Source organism: Battus philenor, unplaced genomic scaffold (assembly GCF_028537555.1).
Source record: "Battus philenor isolate CCGP_79_NKW_IND1 unplaced genomic scaffold, ilBatPhil1.0.hap1 SCAF_4, whole genome shotgun sequence".
In the NCBI taxonomy this organism is placed as follows: Eukaryota; Metazoa; Arthropoda; class Insecta; order Lepidoptera; family Papilionidae; genus Battus; species Battus philenor.
The window spans coordinates 6,531,387-6,557,281 of record NW_027181704.1 but is presented as its reverse complement, the minus strand read 5'-3'; the positions used below and the strand labels follow the sequence as shown (position 1 = coordinate 6,557,281).

Here is a 25,895-nt window from a genome sequence, read left to right as displayed (position 1 = left end):
CGTCATTCCAAATTGATTCTTTGGTTATCATACGCTTTCTTTCATTGTCAACTTCCTCATAGTGCCTCTGAATTATCACGCAATAAATTAAAAAGGTTATCAAACAAAAAGTAGTGAAAAATCTTACTTGCAGTAAATGTCTTTTTTAGTCATAATAGTTCGTGGGAATGAACTGATCTAGTTACTGTCTGACATTTGTGAAAATAATGTGTGAGTTTATTAGGAGCTCTTCTCGTCGTTATATGGGACGCGCACAAGTGATATTATTATTGATCCAGAGTGAAAAATAATATCTATATATTTCATTATTATATATAAAACCGGCTTATGCATAATATATGTTTGGTCGCGGACGGCATTCGTCGAACGGCTGACAGCTTAAGGAGCTTGCTAACAGATACACATTTGGTCGTTATAACATTAATCGGTATGAACTGGACGTTTGTGTCGATATATCAAGCGATGTAAGCGAGCGGCGCTGTTACGTTATCGCTCTGCGACCCTGTGACCTGTAAATTCTCGTCTCATATAATGAAGCAACAATCGCGGTCACTAACATCATGTCTTTTCTAGACACTTTTACTTCGCCTACCTAGGTTGAGATGAAGCGAAATCTGTATTATGGCCGTCGCTTTTTAAATTGAACATGCCTGAGTAAGTCGTTCTGCGAGAAGGTGTGTCCATTCCGGTTATATCAGACGCTGCAAACGTTTAGTTCGTTTACCTTGCTTATGCCGGATTGTGACGCACGAGGAGGCAACACCCACTGATCAAGATATGATGAAATAAGCTCATAAGATTTCTTGTCAAGACGCAGTTACACGTCGCTTTTCGTAAACATATCATTATTGTTTGATGTGTAATAAGGAAAATTATAAAATTCTCGTATTATAAAATTCTCTATGTTGGTTCGCAGGAATGTAATATTTCATTCAATAGTGAATGTAATAAAGAATAAGGTGTCATTTAATATTTACTTCCAGTTTTTCTAAAATACTTTATAAAATGTACAAAATATTTTACAGAAGAAAAATGTATTTTCGTAATGTCAAAATCATTACTGCTCACGCTATCTGTTTGTTACGAATTAAAAACCTAAACATAAGTCTTAACGATTTGACTCTTTTTTAATACTATCAACATACATATATTCCTTGATCTTTGACATATTCTAGTACTTACGTGCAATGTTAATAAAAGTTTTTGTGAAGTGTATGTATTATGGAGGTGACAAACACACCGAATAAAACGAAACATAAAGAAAATCTAAAACTGTGACAATAATTTATAAACGATTTCGTGTAATTGATGGGTGACCTTTTTGTGAGATAAATGCGACACATATGGAATTGCGTCAGCTTGAGTTCTTGTATTTAGCCTGTTTTGGTTGATTTTTGCATATAAAATAACAAAAATCATTATTTTGCATAATCATCTATTGGTTCATAATTGTATAATAGCACATTTGTAAAATTGAGCACAAAAGATTATAGAATGACTAATTTTGTTGTAATAAACATTGTAGTAATGATCTTAGTAAAAATATGTCAAAAGGTTTAATATATATTTTTCAAATAATGGAATAATTGGAATTAAGAAAATTCTGAGATCGCAATTTTAAAACAGATTGTGATATAGGACACAAGCATACTATTTTAAATATATGTAATAAATAGCATTTTTTTCAAGATTGCGCCTATGTAAGAGAAATTATGCTTTTTATCTCTTTCAGACAAACAACTAAGTACCCCTCCATTAAACGGACTAATTTTACCTGGTGTAACTCGGCAATCCATTCTCGAATTGGCTAGCCAGTGGGAAGATTTAACTGTTAAAGAAGAAGTTATTACCATGCAACGAGTAATCGATTTAAATAACTCTGGAAGGGTAAGAATACAATATTTTCTATTTTATTAATTTGTTATGAAACAAAATATTCAACAAAATTTTTGAATACAGATTCAGGCGTTACAACCATTAGTAGATCCTAATGTATAATGCAACGCATGTGATATTTTTTCTTTTTAAGACAAAAGAAAATGATTGACATTTTGCAAACAGCAAAATTTTTGACAAGTACGCTAAAAAAATAAAATCTAATCTCAAAAAGTGGTGATTTTATCACAACTTTCTAACATGGTTTATTTATTTTATGATATTAATTATTGCAAGAGATAAGATATGTACCGGTTCCTACTCTTGTTCCATATTATTTTATTTACGACGCCATTTTTCGTGTGGAAACTGCGCAATTCCTTGCAATGTCTAATATAGATAATTTTTTAAACATTTTTTCATTGATATCTTTGATAATTTGCTTACTTAAATTTGTCGTAGCTTTTATAATAATGTAAAAATTGTTTAACAAAATTTAATGTCATTTTTCAAGGAAAATTTAATAATGTAATAATATGCACACAAGTTAATAAATTAGTCAAGATAAATTTCATCGTTATATATTATAGATGAGTTCCATCTATTATGTAATGTTTTCGCAAAAGATTTTTCGATTAACTTTCACTTTTTAATGACATTATTTTGATTATTGTGCACATTGCTAGATTCGTCTCGATAAAACCAACGCTCCAGTAGTATGCGGAGAAAATTGGCATACATGTATATATATATTAAATTTTCTATTTCTAAATGTACATATACACATTTATGATTTTATGAATGTTTTTACTTACCCAAAAACAGGTAGCAAAGCCGTATCGAAAGATAAATGTTTGTTTTATTTCTCACAGAAAAGAGATCAAATATGTTTATAGCCTTCACTGTATTTAACTTTTATTGAAAGTTCTTAATTTTACAAACATAAAATCATAAAAAATAGGAATTATATAAATGTCAGTGACATAGTGTCATCGACCCAACAGTCGCCGATTTCCCGTCACGCTTTCGATTAATATGTCTTGTATACGATTTTTATTATTGTTCTTTTCGAAAGGGTAACGACTCTCTTCACCCACACCGGATATTTAGCCTTTAGACCTTAGGCAAGACAACACGAAGGCGCATGTTTTTAATCTCTAGCGATAAATTGTCATGAACAATGCTGTATGCCACTTGGTTTTTAACTGCTTCGCTAATATTGAGAAGATATAGTGCTAAAGCCGCTGAACCTATGTTCAACTATGTTCGAACGCTTTGTGAGGAACTATGGCTTAGGCCTCTTAATATTATTATTGTTATTTATTATCAATATGTATATAATAATATCAGCCGTGGGATGTCCAATGCTGGACACAAGCATCCCTAAAGACTTCCAATAAAGTCGGTTGGAAGCGGACTTTATCCAAAGTTTTCCGACCTTATTCATTGTCTGTCCACCTTGTGCATCTTATGCTGCGTTTTCCGGTCCCTTTCTCAACTCCAGAATCTTGAAGCCCCAGTGGCGATCTGTTCTGCACGCTATGTAGCCTGCTCTGCTATTCCGCTATATCGGTTACTCTCGTTCATAAATGGATCTCCAGATATCTCGACCATACCCTTCTCCAAAGCTCGACGCGTTTCCTCACGAGCCCTGTGAGCTTATCAATGACGCTCGAAGTGGGCCACCATGTTTTTGTGATGTAAGTCATCACTGGTAACAAGACCTTTCTAAGTTTCCATATTATATCTGAAAACATTAATAAAAAAAACAACAAGCCTTCCCAAGCTTGTTGTTATTTTTAACTTTTATTACGCATTGATCAAAAACATAATAATGAAAGGTATGTTATGCGATACATAAGTTATTCTTGTTTTGAACATGTCAAGGTGTACATGGATATCAAAGTGATCGTATAAAGAAAAGATAATATTGTTACGAGGCGGGGTTTTACGTTCACTTATATAGTAAGTGTGATATTAACAACAACTTTTATACAAAAAACGTAAAAAAATATAATGAATACGTTTATTAAACATGAGAATATTAAATAGTTTTATTGCTAATTATATATAAAGTTTAAAAAAGAAATATAAGTATAATGAAATGAATGATAGAAGGAATAAGCGAGTGTTAAGAATTATAAAGTATTATCGTACTACAATGTATACTTTATTCATATAGACCGTGCAGATTATTAAAATAAATAGATTGCAAAAAAAAGTATTGTTTTCAATATAATTTTAAAGGTCGAGGTAAAGAATACTCGGTTCTAAATATTTATTATTGTTATCTCTTAGGCTGCTTCCAATCGGTCTTTTTGGTCAGGCAGTAAGCGCCTACGGCAGAGACGATATAGTTAGTCATCCGTTAATATATACGTACATAATTGTAAACACGTCTTTAGAAATTATCTATTATCACTTGCATCTTAATTCTTTCGGGATTTTCTCAAGGGACCGAAGAAAAATTTTCATATACCTTACAATGTTGGCATCCAAGTTCTCTAAATCTTAAGAAGAACCATTAAAAATCATAGGTTCATTAAACGATTAATAAAAATTGAAATAAAAATTAATTAACCATTAAAATGTTTATTTATTTCAAATACAATTTTTAAAAAGTTAATAATTCTTAACTTTGCAGCTACTTGAAATGTTCGGGTCCGGCACTGCTGTCGTAATCAGCCCCATCAGCCGGGTTGGCTTTGTTGACCAGGACATATACGTTCCGACGATGAAGCAACCCCAGCCAGTGTTTCAACGGATCAAGGACACTTTGCTAGCGATTCAGTACGGCCACATCGAACACCCGTACGCCGTAGTTATATAATAATTTAACACTACCCTCCGTACAAACGTTATGTGGTGGTACACAGTGAATGGTGGTACAAGTGATCAAATTGGACCCCATGAACAATACGATTAAAGAATCGCTTATAAATGGTGCTATAAAATGTGACTGGAAAACATTCTTATATGAACAATGTTTCTGACGATTACATCAATATTACTACATTAATATCATTAAGGATAGGGTAAACAGGGAGTGAAGAGAATATTTCCCACTGCCAGCGCGCCATGTCTGCAAATAAGAATCTTTATCACAAACAATACTATCTGATCAAAATAAAAATGTGTAAAGTTAATACAATAATAAATATCTGAAGTAAACTTGGTAGTACGCATGGGGACCTTGTTTAATTCTCTAGCCATATGAGTATAAAATAAAAAGCGGCCGCCGACTCTTAGAGAACAAACGTAACTTTATATAGTAATCCAGTCCAAGGTGTATTTGTTAGTTAATAGAATAAGGTTCCTTGTAAGATATTCCTATAATTATTAGATAAATAAAAGAAATTGTATTTTATGTACAGAATTTATTACATGAAATAACACACGATACTTTGCAAAAGCATACTCAACGTATTCCTCGCTATGAATATACGTAAATTAAATAGATCTTATCAATTAACATAAGAACAAAAATATGTTGTTATTTTGTCATCAATCTCCTCGCTTTGTTAAATGACGGAATATTTGATTACAGTGATATTAAGATAAAACTGCTAATAACTTTGCTAGTGATGTCACCAAAACTTTTAAAACGTCAATTTTTATCATACCGCAAGCGTAGACAACCATTAGTTATGTTTGTAGATAGATTTTGTTACACAAACAAGGCTTAAAAATTTTTTGACAATTTTTCGTTATCTGCTAAGCGATCTTGTTATCTTAAAGTAAATTATTTTCTTCTCTAGTCTTAAGAATCTGTAAAAATTGTTAAATATTTATGAAATATACGTCATGAAAATCAAACGTCTTTTATTTGCTTCTCAAAAAAAATATCTGTGTCCTAAACATTTTAACAACGTTATTAAATACTATTTTCACTTTATTATGTTGATAATGTTTCATTAATGTAGAATACATTTCTAACACACTCAAGTGCAAATAAACGCGTAATTGTTTGTTATTAGATCCTTCCGACTTAATTATCATATTAATGTGATTCTAGTCAAAAACTAAACTATATAAATATACACTCACACTACTCGGGAGGCAATGGTAAATCGTCGTCAGGTTCTTCCGTCGTTTTCTTGCTTACCGATCGATTGAGGGAGCGGTTGAAAAGGTAGGAACTTTCTTGAACGTAGCCTTCCGTTCTAAATGGTAAATGCGCATTTAGTCGCAGTCGTCGTAAAAATGGATAATAAAATATTCATTAAAGAAAAAAAATTCAATGTTGAATATTCAAGAGATTGATTTAAATCGAGGTCTGGTGCGATCAACTCGGGTTAATGCCACATACATTAACCCGAGTTTAATTTCTTCTGCTCGAAATTTAGACAATGCCAACGGTCGCAAAGAAATCTTTCTTCTAATGGCCTCTATGTACAGTTAATAGTCACTGAATGATCGTTTACTTTAAACTTTCATTTGTATTTGAAAAATAAATAAAAATATCATCTAAAGACGATAGTATAATAAAAATGAATACAGATGTACCATTTACATCTAAGTTTATAATTAACCAATGACGTGGGACTGTAAATTTTTGTGTTAAATAAAAAGATTAGAATATTGAATTGACGTGTGCCTAATGTATTCTAATCTGTATTTGTGGGCATCGTCTTAGACGAATACTGTTCATGGAAAGAGCACATAACACATGTTTGTAATAAATTAAATAAATTCCTATTTGGTTTAGTAGAATTGAACCTATTATCGGGAGATAAGACGTACCACGGATATGTGATGTCAGCGGTATGCTATGGCATAATCCTATGAGGTTACTATACAGACATTGATAGAGCCTTCATTGTACAGAAAAAATGTCTGAGAGCAGTTTGTGGCGTAGGAACCTTAGAATCTTGTAAGCCTATGTTTAGATAATACCAATGACTTACATTATGTGCATTTGTACTCAAATATCCTAGTTATTTTACTAAACAAAATCAAAATCCCAGATTGAAAGAGAGAGAGAGATATTACAGCATTAGTGATGCCATCTGGTAGAATATCACAATATAAGAAAAACTGCTATTTGATGTCTATTATTATATATAATAAAATACCATTGCATATAAGGAAACTACCACAAAGGCTTTTTTACATAATTTAAGGATATGGTTAGAAGATAAATGCTACTATACTGTTAAGGATTTTTTGGATGATATTGAATAGAATAAATACGTAATGAAAGTTAGTAGTTATAAGTAGAATTGTTTTAAAACAGGTATAATACCTAGTTACTTTTGCATGACGATACTGGCTAAACATGTGACACTTATGTTTATAACAACCAAATTAACCATGTTTACGCAAATAAAAATATTTCATTTCCAAGTTTACCATTATTGGAATGATGGAAGCGGCGTGGTTAAACACCTGTTTTCATGATAACAACTGTTCATTTATTTTGTAACTTCCGGTGCGATTTATTAAAAAAAATACATAAAATTTACAAACTTTTTGTTGCAGTTAGACTTAATTTAACAAAGACATTAAATGTTATAGTAATAATAATTTTGATTAATGTTACTATATTTGATTTTTTTTAATCCAAATTTGGCATGAATATACTGGAAATGAATTAAATTTATATTGAACCACGTTTCGTGATTGTGTTTGAGAATTAGAATAAAATATTGTAATTACTCATTTAATGTTAATATACGTTTAAATCGGTACCTATCAATAAGCTTAAAAAAACATGCATATTACGTGCTATGATCAATATACAGATCTCTTTTCTATTTCGTGCTCTTGATTTAGCAGTCGGTAATAACAAGATTTTTATTACAAATTTCGGTGCAAGTATTTTGGGCCAGATAACCGTAACAGAACCTTATTTATCCTTTTAAAGAATCGTGTAATGGCGGACTTAAAGCCTTATCAGTATTCTCTACCAGTCAACCCAATTATTTTGTATTAAGAAACAACTATTTAATAAAATAAAAAATTCGCTATTGGCTAATATTATATAACATTTACAGCCCAGTGAAGAATGTTTAAAGTGATAGAGAGCTACAGGCTCTTTACAGTATCGGCACAAGGACACCCTTAGTAATCACAGCACGGTTCGTTATATTCTTTATTTGATATATATGTATATATATATATATACATATATATATATATATATATATATGGTTGTGTGTGTGTGTGTGTGTGTGTGTGTGTGTGTGTGTATATATATACATACTGAAACGGAAGTTAGAGTGAAATTAATAGAAATTCCTCACGTCTGCGAAGTTGCGCTGTCCCCGCGCCCGACGCTGGATTGCCGAGACACCGTCCTTTCAGAACGGGACCCACCTGACGAACAAACGTTTCGTTGTATATAAAACTATTGAACGTTAATACAACCACTTGTATTTCTTTAATTACTGAACTGAAATTACCGAGCGAATAAGATTCGTTATATCAACACGAATAGCACGAGATGAGTAGGAAGATTTGTAATCGCCTATTAGCATCAAATAAAAAATTTGCGTATTTTTTGTATATAAGTAGATTTTTTACTTTTATACTGTATACTTTAAGGAAACAGAGATGAGTTTCTATTTTATTCATCGTCGCTTTAAAATTGACAAAATACACGTCAATGCATTCTAAAAGAGACTTTCTAAGTTACTGTGATGTAATTGGCCAAGAGACGTCGATAAGTTGAGTGATAGCGTTGAATCACTATTTTCTTAACGCGAATACTACTAATACTACTACTACATAATTGTCACCCCATCTACCAATGCTTCTACTAACGCTAATGAGATAAAAGAAAGGCAGTGAATATTGTATTCATAGTAATTGAAGACGGGGTCACACAATTCTCTTGCTTTTTGAATAGCAATAGATTTTAAAATAATACAATTTTTGGAATTACTACTACCTACCAAATCGGCCACTTTCGACTTGACATTGATTTATTGGACATCCTGTACATAATTTTCAAGTTCTTGGAAAAATAAACATCGTGTATGAAATTAAGCGTGAGCAAGTACGTGACAAAATAGTGCATATTGCATTATTTGTAAGATAATAAACTGGTTCGAAGTTGCTTATAAAATGTAAGGTCTTGTGTTCTATTTCTGTGTTGCCTTTTGCATTCCTTCGCGCAGGTCACAGCAGGTCGTCCCGTACGACAAGTAAAATCATTGATATAATTAATTTCTGGGTCACCAGTTAGTTCCAGTTTTCACCGCTTATTGTTATCTCGGGGCTATATGTTAAATATACAGTTCGATTATTTCTGGTTTTAATTGTACAACTTGTGACATGACGGTCTTTGCAACAAGAACAATGAAATCGATATAGTTCGTTTTGTTTTCATAATTTTGTCGTATCTATCTTTGACTTAGAGACACTCTCAAAGAAGTTCGGTTAAGTAAAAATTACCACAACACAATGACAAACATTACATACAGGATGACTCGCAGTACATGTAAACATTTCAAAAATATTAATGTATAACTCATTTGCAGTTTTTTAATGTATGGTACACTCTATAACATTTTTTTCATAGGTTTTAGAAATAATTAACTACGTAATATGTAAAAAGCGTTTTCAAAACCCGACTACATATTAAAATTAATTATTATTTATTATCTGTCCCTGAAAATTTTGTTCTGTCAGAAGTTATTATTAGCAAAAAAAATATTTTACTGCCAAATAAGCTTTAGTTTCACCATTTTAAAGATTTTACGCCTGTATCCATAACCTTGTTTAGTTATAAAAACAGGTGTAAAAAATAGCGACATGTAAGATATAAAGGTAAACGTTATACCTTTTTCTAAGCCTAAAATTAGTAATTATGATGTAGACAATTGTGTGTGTGTTTTAAAATAAACTTTACTAATTTTCATACAAGTTTTAAAAGTGAATCAACTAGTAAATACATCTTACTACATTTTAAAGGACTAGTGATTATACAGCTTTACATATCTGTAATAAGCGTAATAAGAACTTTTGTGAAAGCGATTACAAGAAAAACACGACTGAGTTAGCTTTATTTTGAGGGGTGTCTTTATTGACACTTGTGTTTCTTTGAAATTAAAACTGGAAAGTAAAGGAATAATTTAATAAATGTTTAAGATATTTTTGTAACAATAAGGTATTTTAGAATTTCGAATTAATTCGAATTAAATAAAAATACTAATCATAACATTAACTCCGTAAGTTCTTATAACTCGATAAACTTGACATTGCGATAACTAAGGTTATGTGGGTTAAGTTAAACATTACTTACCTCTTATGAGATCTAAAGGTGACCGGCTTGTGCCGGATGAACCGCTCTCGGCAGAAGCCGCAGCTGTTTTATATGAACGAATTTATTTAGTTTATTATTAATTACAATTAAAAGTACAATTTATTTATTTTTATTTTAATGGTATCAAACAGTTACATAAAATTTATATCCTTCAACTAATCCATGAAAAATGGCCTATATATAGTAGAAACCCTTTATTAACTAAAGCTTTACAAATCTTTGGGCGATTTATATGTATTAAAAAAACAATTTACATACTTTCCACGTATATATTATCAAATTACTTTGAAATATGTGAAGCTTACTATTACTTATTACTTAGAGAACTTGAAATATTTGTTGTATAAATAAGAAGCACAGGAGAAAAATAAAAATTTTGTAATAATTTGTCTGTAACAATAAAATATGGAATGTGTTCATTGATTGTTTATTGAAGTATGGAGCTTTAAGGAAAATTTGTTGAAGAAAAGAGGTCAATCAATGAGGATGTTGTATAAAAAAATGATTTTGTATAAAAATATAACATCAAGATAAATTCTTTCAATTTTTGTCGTCTTGAAATATACAAAAGATAATTTTGGCATTCAGTTCCACATTTAAGTGAATCACTTAACATGAATGGTTATAATACGAGATAGATTTATAAAAATTATTCTTTACTGTATTTTTATTTTAGAAAAATATTTTTAAATTTATAATAATGTTATTCGAAGTTGACAAGACAATTTGTTCTTGCTAAATGATTTAAGGGATCTCCAAAATAACAATAAAAATATTATTTTTATTATTTACAATTAGTGAGCTTAGTTACCATATATTTATTCAATCTTGTAGTGTTAAACTTTTTACAAAGTATCTTGTTTATAAACTACCTGTGAAGTAACTGTAGTAAAAAGGAAAAACAAGACTTCTTCGAAAAGTAGTACAACTTCGCCTTTTTGTGAAATTAGATCAGAACACTATGGCTCATTCGCGTTAAAAATGCAGTGAATTAAAAATGTCCGCTGGCCTGGATACGACCCTTTAACCAATGAAATAGGTGGACATAACCGTTGCGCTCGAAAGAATGCCTTCAACTGGTCACAGCCTTATTAGGTCCCTAGATATGTATTGTATTGGTTCATAGTGCAAACTATAAGGTGCATAAATTATTCTCTATTTATTTGTTTGAAAATGTTAAACAATAACTTACTACTTTGTAGGTTCTGGTAAGATATAAATATGTAAAGCTAGCACATATAACAGTATTAAGATTTTCAAGACAATATAACCTCGTTCCTGTTGCTTGACTCTAGCCTGTGCCCTCTGCAGTTCTCTAGCCCAAGCCGCAGTCTCTGAAAGCCCCTGATCACCACACAACTTCACTATCAGTTTCAAACCTGCAAGGTATAGTAATGAAAAAAAACACATAATTTATATGTATAAATAGTAATATAAATATAAATAATAATAATATAATATTAATTTATAAGAAGAAAAACCTGTGTACTATATAATACCGTAGTCACTTATGCGAGTCGTGTATGTTAGTTCATATAGAATTTTCATTAACTATGTTATTCCGATATTTGACTCGGTGAACATCGTTCCATCGTAATCATATTGAAAAAGCATTTCTTCGATTTAAACAAAATTAAAATTAAATAGTATAACCAACGCGACTGTTTTATATGTAAATGTGAATGTGCAATAATAGTCGTAACAATAATACGACTATATTATCTTTTATAGATAAGACAATAAATTTTTAAAAATCTTTAAAAGGTCTAACAAATTGAGACGTGAACAATGTATTCAATTACGGACTGGAGATAAAAATATGATGAATGTAGGTGAAATAAAATATTTATTTCACCTACTTTCATTAATTAATAAAAGAAAATGTATTCGGCATTTAATTCACCGTTGACCTTTATACATTGTATAACAAGTAATGGAATTTAAACAAATAAATTTAAAGGAGATAAATACTAAGAGAAACATTCATAAGCACTAACATTGCACGTTGTCAGGGAACCTTGTGTTGAGCTTCTTATACAGCGACAGGGCTTCTTGGTATTTGCCACATGAGCGCAAGCATCCTCCTATTAGAAGACCCCATTGCGGCTATAAAAATAAAGATAATCAATGGAGCAAACATTTTAATATGATTTGCATTACGGACAGAAAATAAATAGTACAATTTGTACAAGTACACACAGGAAATCTTATGAGCACACCTTATCAGTCAGATTAATCTCTTCTAATAACCAACAGATAAGATGGAGTCGTTCCTGTAATTTTTAATTAATAAAAGCAAATTCGCTTAATGTAAGTTGTACCAGAGATTAAATGTGTCTGTTTGGAATTATGTCTTTACATATAAACTCCAGACATTTTAGGCTTCATTAATCTGAACATTATAAATTACATTATAAGAGATTAATAACATTATAAGAGAAGTGGTTTAGTGTAAGAAGGGACATTCACGGACTCGGAGCTCACAGATTCTAGATTAATGAGCCCTATGTTCGACTTAAAGCTGGAACAGCTTATGGCATCTAACATCAACCAGATATAGTCCAGACTTTCGAGAATTAGGAACGGTTGCGAGCGGAAGCTAAGTTTGTGTTTTATTTATCTTTTTTTATTAAATAGGCTTCTGGTCTATAATTTTTAACAATATCATGTTCAAATAAAAGTTATTTAATTAATATTATGTTTAAAAAATAATATTTATTCAATAGTGTTTATCGGATGTGCCTTTTAATAAGACAATAACTACCGATTAAGCCGAGTTTGTCTTCTAGAGATTCTCGAAAAGCGTTTAGAAAGACAATCTACTCGGACTTCCCCACTTGCCCTTGAGTCTAGTCACTCCACGTAACGTCCGTCTATGAGAGAGAGCTTCGCAAACTCCTCAACCAGAACTAATATTGATTATAAGAAAGCTCAATTTGATTCCTGTTTCTATCAAACTGTACTTTTCTGGCATTCTTCTTATATAACACAAAGTGATATAGGCTAGGCGCCTCGAACTTTTTACCACATAGAACACGGTGGACCAGTTAATGTCAACAGACAAACAGCATTTATCAATAACACGAAAAAAAACTCGACACTATGAAAAGTATTTTAAATGCAATCTAAGCTTTAAATGTAACTATGAGCCTTACATTAGTTGGTTGCAGCCTAGCTGCTCGCCGATAGTAGCGAATTGCTTCCTCGGGCCCCGCTTCGTTTGCCAGCCACTGAAGCGCCGACAACTCGCACGGCCATACTGCTTCTACCTAAGGATTTATTAACTCTTCTTTATAATAGGACATTCCAATGTTAACAGTTTCTAAGATAATCATCATCATTTCCGCCGTAAGACATCCATTGATAGACACAGGCCTCCGTCACACAGCCGACATCGAGTCACATCCCACTCTACGCACACTTTATGCGTGGACATCCTAGGCTGTGCCTGCCAGTCTTTAGTTCACACTGCAAAACTTTGACTTTGGATCTCCTCATTCCTGATCTGATCTCGAAGAGATATCCCGAGCATAGCCCTCTGCATGGCTCATTGAGAGACTTTGAGCTTGCCAATGAGGTCCAACTGAAATAAAGAAAGCAGCAAGCAAGTAACACTTTAAAAATTACCATCCGTTATACTTCTTTTGGCCTGCTTTGGGTTAGTAAAAGGTTCGTTCAAGGGAAATGATTATACATTTTGATTTCAGAACAGATATTTTCTTATAGCTATCCTTTTCTTATGAAAAAGATCATCATCGATTATTAACGACTTCGCCAAGTCGCTGTCGATATAAAAATGTTGGCGAGGATTGATTATTGTACTACTTAAGCATTGTAAGCCATATGACGCGAAAAAATTCTTAGACAGTGAAAATTTTAAATTTATAAATTGTGCCGCTTTATATTTTTAAGGTATGCTTTAAAATTTAATTCATTGGAATAGTAAAAAAATTACGACCTTATATGGTACAAAAAAAATGTACATACAACGGTTGATCATTATACGTTTTTTTGATCAAAAAAAAGTGTTAGGTAAACTACTAAACTCTATCGTTTTTCAATCGGTAATTAATAACAAACCAAAATTAATATTATGATTCAGCGTTGTAGCAATTCAAATAATTTTAATTAATATAACAAGAGATTATTTGAAAATCAGAACTTATTGACCTTTCGGAAACTGGGCGTATTATACTACTATAGATATTGTATAAGAAACTATTTAAACAGATGTAGGTAACAAAACACTCCTGTTAAGGTACTCGTGAATTAAAAAAAAAAAAACCTTACGTCTTGATAATGATGTTTGGCTGTCTGCGAGTCGCCCAGTTCACTGTGCAACTGGGCGAGCGCGCATGTCACCCCGGCGTCCCAGCTGCCTATCATGCTGTACCTACAACACAAGCAAGCGGTAAAATTCGGTGATGTCACTTGAATATTATATATTACTTATTCAGTCCCTTTGGGTCAAGTTTAGTCGACATCAATTTTACAAAGGTTACCGGTAAATTTGATAAAGAAGGTTCTTCTTAATTTTTTTTTGTACAAACAAAATAAAATGATATTTCCTTTTACAAAAATCAGTTACTATCCATATAATCTCGTCTGTCTTCAAATCTCCCATAAATAAACTATTTAAAATGTTGAAATTGTAGTGAATACCAACATTGATAAAATTTTACTTAAAGGCATTTCAAATGACCTTCCCTGATCAAAACTTGCTACATCTACGAAGAGGCAATAGGCACTTGAAAAAGCTTGCTGGTAGGTTGTAAGATATTCTTAGAGTCTGTTACGTTGATACGACAGAATTAAATCAAATAAACTAGGACATAGAAAAAAGTCAAAAAAATATCCCACAATGCTAAGGAACTAGCATCCGGTGGTAACTCCATTTAATGCAGAGAAATTACCTCCCCTATCACTAATAATTTTTTCTGGCTCCTTGGCATTTGTATATAGGTGGCCAAGTGCTAAAAATGTAAAAATGGAACAGTATAAAAAACTTCACCATCATGTCAGTCGATAGACGCCCACTAAAAGGCATCCACCAAAGATAACTGCGGTAACTAGTTTTACTCTGTTGCAGCGACTTCTCGCGCTGTGTCGATCAACCTTGTGTGAGCCTACGCGGGACCGCCGGAACCCCGTTGCGGTCGCCACACGAATAGACATTTTAATATATAGTAATCTAAATTTTGAAAACACCTTTTCTAAGTATATGTTTTTTATCGAAATGATTTGTATATAGGGTGTACAATACGTTATAATAAAACCTTATTATTCCGATAAATTGTTTACATTTCTTAATATTCTTGGTAATTTAGATGTGGTGTGTGGATGTGGTATCCTGGATCTCTCACAGCGTGAAAGCCTTTAGCTTGCTCATGTGATATTCATTAAGATACTATACATTATTGGATAGTAAATGAGCAAAGCTTTTACACTTATCACCAATAACTCTGTATATAACACTAAGCTATAAACAAAGCAATGTGAACCAGTGATCGGCGGCGGAGGGTGCAGAGGGGTCGGATGGGTCGGCGGCGGAGGCGTGTGAAAGGCGGGCAAGCCCAGCCGCTGCCAGCGCGCGCAGTGTACCGCCAGCGCCCGAGGCACCGCGCACCAGCTGCCAACGCGCTGCAGCGCTCCCTGCCTCGCCGCTCAACTCCATGCATAGAGCTAACAACACCTAATTAGCTTTAATTAAATACAAAATGTATGTTATCTCCAACACAAGACAAAGATTGTACAGATGATATACACGCCTACAGTTGGAAATTTAAAAAAATGTTATTAAAAATTGCCTGTAGCTTCTCAATACCTGCATTAAAACATACTCTTTGATAACAAAAAACATTAACGATTTTCCCAGAAACTGTGATATATACAATACAAATGCCAGAAGCGAACATTAATTATTTGTAACAAGACGACTTCAGGGACTTATCAAATCTTTCCAGGAACAATGTCTTTTACAATAGGATCCCAGTAAATCCACGGATACATTCTATTGCTAAAGTCAAAGAACGTTTGTGTGCTGCACATGGACACTACACTGTAAATGACTTCATAGAAGAGAGCACCCTTGGGAATAATGTGTTCGCCTCCGAGCCATTTCAATATTTATTAAAGTAATCACTATCAAACAAGTTTTATTTATAAGGGTTTTTTGACTGCGACAGGCCAACAACTTTAACACGAATTCAATGTATGATGGATCAACTGGTATATTATGGTAAATACCTAAATCGTGCGTAGCTACAAGATCAGCAGGATCAAGATGACTGGCGGCGAGGAGACGCCGTGCAACATCACCGGCGATATCCGGCAAGTTGTTGGGGTCCGATCCAGCCGCTGATAGATCGGCCAAGGCACCGGACACACGCGCCGCACATGAATACGGATCATCGCGAGAGGCAGCTTCGCTCAGAGATTTAGCTTCAGAAAACTTGCCCAACTAAAACGGGGCACAAAACATACAAATTGGTTAACCAGAAACAGGGACCACTCATTCTCTACACTCCTAAATGATAAACGCTGCTACTTCAAACGTCGCCGATAGATGGCGCTAGTAGTATTATTAAACACGGGTATTCGCAAATAAAGGGAGTCGTTACTAGTATTGGTATTAATTAACTAATAAGAATCAACGGTTACACGACTAGTATATATTATGAATTGTGTGGTACGGCGGCTTGCTTGCTGCTTGCGCGATTTTTTTAATTCGTGCATTAGTTTTTTTTTGGTCATATTACATGTACACAACACACATACGTATAAAGATAAGCTTTATAACTAAGCTCCAAAAGTAGACACTTCTATATAGGCAATTATCTGAGAAAGTGGTCACTTCTGACTGAAATTGTTGTATAGACTTTGACAGAGATGAATGACAGAGATCAGGGTACGTTTGCAACCTTAGCAACTTAATTTTAAATTAAAAGATGACATAATAGGGAAGCTCGAATTGATTCTAGTTGCTATCAAAATGGACTCTTCCAGTTCTTCCGTGAAATACACGAGTGGTCACTATAAATAGGATGATATAAGCAAATAAATAATATTAACAGCGGTAGGCAGGCCCAGGAAACAAATTTGAAGTGTCCTCCCCATTAGCTGCTTGCGTTATATATAGCTCGAGACGATAGAAAGGAAAAGTCATGTCTTTACACTACAGTACTACAGTGAATGATTTATTTCCATGTATTTACGAGTACGTGTTTATAACTTTAATTGTTTAAGATATTCTTAATAAGCACATCTATCGTCGTAAACCTTTAAATAGAAGTTGAAGTATAAGCTAAATATATAAATACCGCATAAGCAACAAAGGCGGCGTCAGCGGCGGCCTCAGCGCGCAGCACTCTGTCCTCGTGGTGCGCTCGGGAGACTGCCTTCAGACGCTGCAGCACGCGCCCGCCTGCCGACAGGGCGGAGCCCCCCCATCCGCCCGGCGCCACCGCCCCCCGTAGCGACGCTAGCGCACCGCCCAACTCCAGCCGCGCGCCCGCGCTGCCGCCAGAGTACCCGCGCAGAGCTTCTGCGCACCATGATGCACTACGGAACAACACATTACAAAAGTGTAATTGTTATTATTCAATCTTTGTTATTGAAGACACACTTTTAATAGAAGCTAGTAGTATTATTTTTTTTTTGTTTGAGCTATCTCTAGAGAGAACTATTTTGTTAATCTCCGAAAATATTGTATTGCTGCTTAAACGGATAAAAAGTTTTCCGAAACTATGTAGAATTGGGAATGCAGTTACCAAAATAATGTTATGATATTAGATTTATTATAAACTACCAAGGCTTATTATCCGACATACGTCAGACACATGGAGTATATAGCAACCCATATAAATGGAATCAATTTGATAGTTTCAACACCACTTCACCTAACCTAACCTAACCTAACAAATGGTAACCTGTTTGCTTCGACCGAAAGCTCGCTTTGAGCGGAGAGAGAACAATCGTCTTGTTGACATGTCTCTCGCCTTCGGTAACACACCCGCTACGGACTTTCATACGCCCTTTGACTGTTGGAACCCTATATCATTCTCGTATATAAATAGCCATGTAATTTTTGACAAAACAAACTTCTAAAGTACTTTGTTCTTAAACCACCATTAAATCTATTTGCAAAAGACCGATGTGTTCTAAACATTACACTGTTGTGTTAATATTATTATAGAATAAGCCCGCTCTCGATTGGGTTTATTGTAAAAAACGAGTATTTATCTATATCTTTTTATTCTTATGGAGGTTAATGACCTGGCATCGTCATCCCTTGCGTTGGGTCCAGCAAGCGCTGCAGCCGCGAGCGCAAGGCACCGCTCCGCGTGTTCGGCCGCGTGCCGAGACCACCGCGACAACCGGTCTCCACGCACTACGTCACGCAACACGCATTCGTACGCGTCATTTTCCTATAGCAGTTAAGAAAACTCCAGAGGAAACAGTAATTCAATTATTGCAGTTAAAAGACCAAAAGGCCAAGCTGAAATACACTTTCTTTACTCAGAATGGCCCTTCCCCATTTATCTATTTTGTAGAATGTAAAATTTTATCATTTTACGAAGTTGTACGACACTATTACTTCACTTGAAATTTTTCACATTGTTCTTGATAGTGAAATAAATAATCACTTTATTATACATCTACTTTGAAAGTTATATTCATATTATTAAGAAAATGTTAATATTTGGGACGGATATGAATATTATTCAGTTACAAAATACAGAAATACACACGTCATCGACAGGTATGTCCTGGTGACAAGTACTGGGCTCCACGTCTAGCATTGCATGGAAAGCAGCTTTACCAGCTTCGGCATCATTTAGAGCAACCGAACACAAGACCAGATGAAGTCCTGTGAAAATAAAGATTTATTACTTTCTCTACAAACAATTAAGGATCGAACCATTGTAATTAATAACACCTTATTTATGCATACACGTTTTTCTTTACGAATTATTAGTAACAAAATTCAAACAATATATAATAAACCAATAAAATCTGACGTAAATATTTTACATTAATATTATAAAAATCATAAACACACAACTACATGAAAATAGTTAAAAAAAAGTGCAAACAGTAGAGATTTACTTAAATCTTTGACGGTAGATTAAACGCGACCTCAGAGGTGGGGTAAATATCTATCCATCCATTTTACCCCCAATTTTTATTGTTTCGGCTGATATTTGAGAATTTTTTTATTTTTTAAGATACCCCATTCCTTCACAGAACTTAGTAATGTAATGCAACTGTTATTAGGCTCGTGATTTTTTGCTTAAATCTAACTGAATACTGCGGATTGTGTATCATAACTGCAGTTAATTATTGCTGAAAAAATTTGAAATAACATTCAGATGAGTATTTTTGAACAATATGAAATAATATGATATTTAACTTTTCAATTTCAATACTGTAACTACCCTAATTTCCTACTTAGAAATTCTTTCGTTCTGCAAATTATCTAAGTATTTAAGATTCTTATTAGTAAACAATGGTCATTTTACGTTAACGGATAATAAATTTAATATTGTCATGCATTAAAAGCATTAGTATATTTATTTAACAATTTATACCTGTTTGAAAGTCTCCTTGTTCATGCATTATGTGCTGGAAATTAGTGACCGCGTCTCGAAATTTTCCCATACGGACTAATAGAAGACCTATGTTATGCATTACTTTCATTCTGCAAATAGATATAGGTATTTCAATATGCTTTACGGTCTATGAATCGACTAGTAACGTAAAAATAAATAATAATTACTAACAGTTCACATCAATAAAACTGATAACGAACTCAATAATAACGTACGACATACGACATACGACGTGACTCACTAATATTCTCTTAGTTACATTTCAATCACTTGTAACTGAAGGCTTTGTACAATCTAACTTTTATAAAAAGTTCTATTTTCTCTGCACTGTCGTTTCTGTTGACATATCTTATTGAAAAAGCGAAAATTTGTATACTACATGACAAAAGGTTGATGATAATGAAGGTGAATATATTGTTGATGAGAAATAAAAATTTGTTAAAAATTTAGTTGTGTGAATTTAACTTAAGAAAACGGCATTACTTTCCAGTCTCTCTAATATTATACCAATAGATTTCTAAGTAAAGTATCCATAAAAAAAATGACGCATTTCCAGCGCTTGAATGTTTTTATTTGTTCCTGGAATATAAATAAAAAAATTCCAATTCATTTATTCAATTGAACAAAGTTTCTTTGAGGCATGTCACTGTTATTTGATTTCAACACGGATCTTATTTAACAATTTGCTAAAAGATTTGAAGAAAATAGATTTAAAACAAGAAATAATTGCCTATTCATAGTTTTGTAAAAAAAAATCGCTATAATTCGATAAGAGCAAGCGATCGTATTGAGGTTCGGCTTCTTGGGTACCCGCGAATCGGAACGTTCTCGAAGTCTATCGAATCAAGCTACTCTAGCTATTAAGTATTTACTTAGGTGACTTCAGAGCTTGTCATCTATACAAATAATATAACGATTCGAGCCGAGGCTCTAGACGGAGATAATATAGTATATTTATTATGAAGCTACTTCGATTGGTTTATTTATTATAATTGTATATACATAACTAGTGTTTCAGTTCTTACTATTTTATTATTATCTGAATTTATTGTCTTTTATAGATCTGCAATAGATATATTATTACTATTGTCATTAAAATTAGAACTTTTGACTACTTTAAATTAGAACTTCTCTCTTCTCTCTGCCTCTTCAAACCGGTGAAGCTATACTAGCTAGCCATTGTTTACCTGTTAGCTATATAGCTAGAGAGCTAGTTAACTATATAGCTAACAGGTAAACAATGTGTCAGTTAAGAAATAAAGAACAACGCTCCTAGAAATCTCTCGTGGTTACAGCCCATAGATGCTTACTGTAGGGTAACAGCCTTCACCGAAGATATCTATGTAGGATATACCAAAATCGCAACGCTTGGCTGGTGAGTTGGCCATCTCAGTGTTGTATTATGGCACGCAGAGGACACTGCCGCCCATCGTCTGGAATCTTGTTTGTGAGCGTTTGGAATTCTATATAATAAATACATAAAGTGTGAATAATATAAGATTGTATGCGGGAAATAGAACCCGCGATACCCTATGTTCGCGAGTCTCAGTCCGCTACCACTAGGTTATCACTGCTCAACAAATCATTTAGTACCTTAAATCTTTTTCCGCAGTTGGCGTCTGATCTAACGCCATTCTGTACAGTTTTAGTGCTTTTGGATGTTCGCCCATTTTGAAATAAATGTTTCCCATGTTCACCTAAAACGTAAACTATTATATTAAAAACTTATTTTTAGTGAATTGAAAATTTATTTGATAATAACTTTACCTTAAGTCGATTAGCGTGAGGAAACAGCTTATTTCTTGTAAGCAACTGATATGTGTTAAGAGCTTCAGTGTACATTTCATTAAGAGCATATTGTCCGGCCAGATTACATAAAACCTTAAACATTACATTAATTACTAATATAATTTCGGAAATACTTAATGATAAAAACTGATAAAAATATGTAAATAAAGATCTTACTGCGAATGTAAGATCCAAGTTATGGGAGTCTCCCATATTGGCTTGTTCCTGCATTCGAATCAACTGGCGCTCCAAGGCGGAAGCCTCCTGTGCTTTTGACAAAGCCTAAAATATGATAAAAATGTTTTACAGTTATGTCAGCTTTTTCTTATCTTACTGTATTATCATCACGTTATTTTATATTTCGGAAACTATTGATAGAAATCGATGATGATACTATTGGCAGAAAATGAACTAAACGTTAAAAGTTTTGAAGGGGTGAATACCCCTTTAAAACTTTTACACCTACATATGAATCACCTGTACATATGAAATTTCCACCTTTACAGTAACTCATTACGATATTTCTTAAACCACAAGGCTTAGAGATTTAAAATTTGTCAGAATATTCGAATAGCCGAGTAAAGGAATGGATTTTACGTAATTCCACCTGCAATCCTCAGGTTGAGGGAGCGTTCATTAAAAATATTTTGGCATATAAAAACTACCAAAAATACATTTTATGAAATTAAACCCTCAAAAGGCAGTGCGGGCCTCGCGAAGCGTAAGGGTAACTACAGTTAGTCGTTATGAAATTCGTCCCAATATCACTCTCCTTTGTGTACTTGTGACAAGATATGTAACAGCTGTAATTTTTCCTCAGTTTGTTCACGTTAAAAATTCAGAGGACTAACATTACCTAATTAACTGTTAGGTTTAAAAATACTTCCTACTGGTCACTATAAACTTGACTTTTTAATTAGAAACTATATGAATGGTGAAGGGGCGTGGCTAGGCCTGGGAATAATGATGAGATATTCTTAACGCGAACAGACTATGAATACGGCATCCTTAAGCTGAAATATAGTTATGCTTATGCATTGCTATTTAGAATCAGGCGACTGTAGAATGAATATAAATCCACGACTTGTATATTTAGGTATTGTAAAAATATAAGTCAATAACAAAATAATTTGTTACCTACGTGATATTATATTTCAAAGTTTTATAATTTTTATAATAATTATTTATATATGTGTATTTAGAGATAGGAGAATTTAACCGCAATTTTCGTTTGTTAGTAGTGGTCACCGAAGGCCGCAGAGTACTTTTAGCTTTACATCCCGTATAGCATCTCAGAGGAGGCGCATATACTAACAGTAAAAACATTAATGACCATAAAATACCATCCGCAAATTTCATTCAAATTACATCGTTACCTTTTTTTGTTAAGTGCAAAATTCCTGCATGAAATAACCCGTTCCGGAATTCCGGAGCAATGGAAAGGTTAATTCCGGTTTTCTACCGGCACAATCCCTACCCATACTACCGTAGTTTCAACGTCAGTGGCCTATCGACTCAACATCTTTGGAGATAGAGATAGAGCGACCCGTTATCATGAAAACTCAAGCAAAATTAGCATTCACGCCACCGCGGGACCAGGACATACATGCGACGCGAAACAATATCCAAGGCCTTATTAATTTAACATCCTTACCTGCCCTAGATCGTACTCCCTCTTAGTTGACGTGTCATCGTCGGCATCACGTTTAGCACTCAGCATGCATGATTCTTCCACCAATGTCATTATCCGTAACTCCATTTGCTTAATTTTGTCTTCAATGCTTAAATTTAAGTTTGGTATATAATTATAAAAGTTTCGTTTATCACTATATATGTCAAAATTATTTATGCTATTTTTAGATATATACGCAGGTTAGTACATCATTTTCGATTCATAAGATTTTAAAACTTTATAATGTAACAATAATTTTTGGGAATTAACCTTTAATGGACTAATTGTAAAATCAACATGATTTTGTACAAGAACAAAAACAATCAAAAAATTAAACAGAGCCATTTGAAATATTTGTTATAACTTATTACTGTGATTTCATTGATGAAATTGAGTTCTAATAAAGTTTATCGCGTTATTGTTTAGGCTATCGAAAACCTGTTTAAAAACAATAAATTTCCATCCTACCCATTATCTTGGTTATTACAAAACAGGTTTAATGCCCAAACACTCCAATTTAACGGTCAGAATATTTTTACAGTTACTATTTGAAGATTAGTTCTATATTGAAGTTGTATCATTTGAGAATGTCTCTGACGCAGGATGCAGGCTTTCTAACTAGTCCTTTTGAGGACCACCATAGGTATTTTAGCAGGACTCTGACGCGGTAGACAAGGCTCGGATTGAACTTCAAAGTATTGATTTTATCATACATGATGATGATGATCATACGTTTTGGAGACTAAAGTGTGAGCTATACCTTATAAAGAGGGGAGCTTGAAAACATCCTTAAGAAAAGCAATGACCGAAATTGATTTGTATATGGTGCTTACAGCGATGACTGCACAGTCTTATAGAATGTTTCAATAGAGGCCGACATTTAAACCTATTATGTAAAATAATTTAAAAAAATAAGGAAGTGTTTAAAGACTGACTACGCATATGTATGCGACCATATATATATATGTATATATGTATAGACAAAGTACTTATTGTATACAGCAGTGACATTTGTATGGCAGTCATTATTTAATAATAACCGGTGAAATGATAATTACCTGTCTTCTCTGCGATCGTCTTTTAGAGGCGCATCTCTAGTGGCGGACGTGTATCCCGCAGCCCGGAGAGCTGTCATAGGCCGCGCTGCGGTGCCCGCCCGGGACGAACCACGTATTCTGCCGGTACCTAGCCCTAATATCTGCCATATAGTAAAGTAAATAATTAAAAGGTAACAAATAGTTGTACAATATTAAAATTCTTAACCTTTTGTCTGTCGAGTACCGGCTAGCAGATAACGTAAACAAACCGCTAACAACCAGGAGGCGGAATAATTTTGGAGCGTAGATTTTGCACCTAATTTCCGCTAACGAAGCGCCTGTAGTGTTATAAAGTCGACGGACTAATACATTCAGAGAGGCCATTTATATACCAAAGCTTTGCCATTCTTACTTATTCTTTGCTTATTTATGCTTACACATAATCAAATTACTTAAAAATATGTCAATCTCAAAAAGTAATGCGTTGTAGTAAGTACAATAATAATTAATATAATAATAGTAAATAATAATGTAAAAATAATTAATATAATAATAATTAGTTCGACAATTTTAACACGAAATGTGTCATTTGTCAATATCGAAGAAACGAATTTTAAGGAAACATTCTTTACGGCGGAAGGTTTATCAATGGATGTAATAATGAATAAGTTTATATAAAAAACAGAGTGCAGGTAATTTTTAATATTATGTGCATTGCATGACAATCGAAATCGGACGATTTAAAGAATATACTTTATATCGTCTCAATTCTGATTAAATGTACTTCGTGCTAAATGTGACATAGTACCATGGTCTGTGTAAGTTAGTTCTCAAATCTACATGGGTCTGAACCAGGTAGAAAACAAAACTGCAAAGGTAATAAGAACAATGCAATAGATGCTAATATATAATAAAAGGAATATACAGGTCTTTATCTTTTATGATAGCGATAGCAAGGCGTCATAAAAAAACTGCTATGTGATTAAAATTTATATACTATAAATATTTAAATTATGTAACATTTTCCTCAATCAAATTTGATATTCTATACAAATATAAGGAAGAACAAGAAAACGAAGAAATATTTGTTTCATGATTTTCGGATTCACCGAACATTCATACTTGCTGTTCCCGCCTGCTTCGCGAACTTAATGAAACCCTCTTTACTTTAGTTGGTAATTGAGGTAGTCTGCAATCTGTGTTAAAATAATAAATACACCATCAACTACCTTACCGACCAAGGAAGTAGAGGGCATCTATTGAGTTCGCAAAGTAAGCGTTAAGTAATAAAAACCGAGGTTCTGAGTTGACTTCTAACCTGGGAAAAGAATATTTCTAGTAAATATCAAGTTTCGAAACCTGAAGGTTCCAAAGATATCACGACGAGTCAGTACTTGGATGGAAATCAGTTATCGATAGATTAGGATACTTACTCCAGTACCCATGCGACTAGGTAATTGCCTGCCGATGCCAGCCGTCCGGACTGCTTCCTGAAAAGCTTGGTCTTCACGAAGCGTTCGGGTATCCAAAGCCGGGGAGACATCGTTAAATCCACTATACAAATCGTCTTCATCATCTAAAACCCCAGAGGTACGGTTCACACCAGTACCGTGGCGGGAAGCGCTATGACGCAATCCTAGCAT

The 25,895-nt window shown here is 33.5% G+C and overlaps 2 protein-coding genes across 2 annotated transcripts in view; one reads left to right on the top strand and one right to left on the bottom strand.

Moving 5' to 3' along the window:
• Nucleotides 1-4,980, top strand: part of Bcat (Branched chain amino acid transaminase) — a 14,490-nt gene extending 9,510 nt beyond the window's left edge. The window contains exons 7-8 of the mRNA XM_068771487.1: nucleotides 1,733-1,887; nucleotides 4,520-4,980. Coding sequence (XP_068627588.1) covers nucleotides 1,733-1,887; nucleotides 4,520-4,705 — 341 coding nt within the window. The 3' untranslated portion in view covers nucleotides 4,706-4,980. The remainder of the gene's footprint in view (nucleotides 1-1,732; nucleotides 1,888-4,519) is intronic.
• On the bottom strand, nucleotides 4,498-25,895 carry nompB (intraflagellar transport protein 88-like protein nompB). Its single transcript, XM_068771486.1, has 21 exons — nucleotides 25,686-25,895; nucleotides 24,274-24,413; nucleotides 23,198-23,324; nucleotides 21,721-21,825; nucleotides 21,523-21,636; nucleotides 21,349-21,452; nucleotides 19,735-19,844; nucleotides 18,895-19,013; nucleotides 18,419-18,570; nucleotides 18,156-18,158; nucleotides 17,464-17,704; nucleotides 16,391-16,604; nucleotides 15,646-15,826; nucleotides 14,435-14,537; nucleotides 13,300-13,413; nucleotides 12,142-12,250; nucleotides 11,416-11,523; nucleotides 10,124-10,186; nucleotides 8,121-8,193; nucleotides 5,923-6,038; nucleotides 4,498-4,957 (listed from the first exon to the last, which is right to left on the bottom strand). The coding sequence occupies exons 1-20, from the start codon at nucleotides 25,893-25,895 to the stop codon at nucleotides 5,924-5,926; spliced, it is 2,505 nt and encodes an 834-aa protein (XP_068627587.1). The 3' UTR covers nucleotides 4,498-4,957; nucleotide 5,923.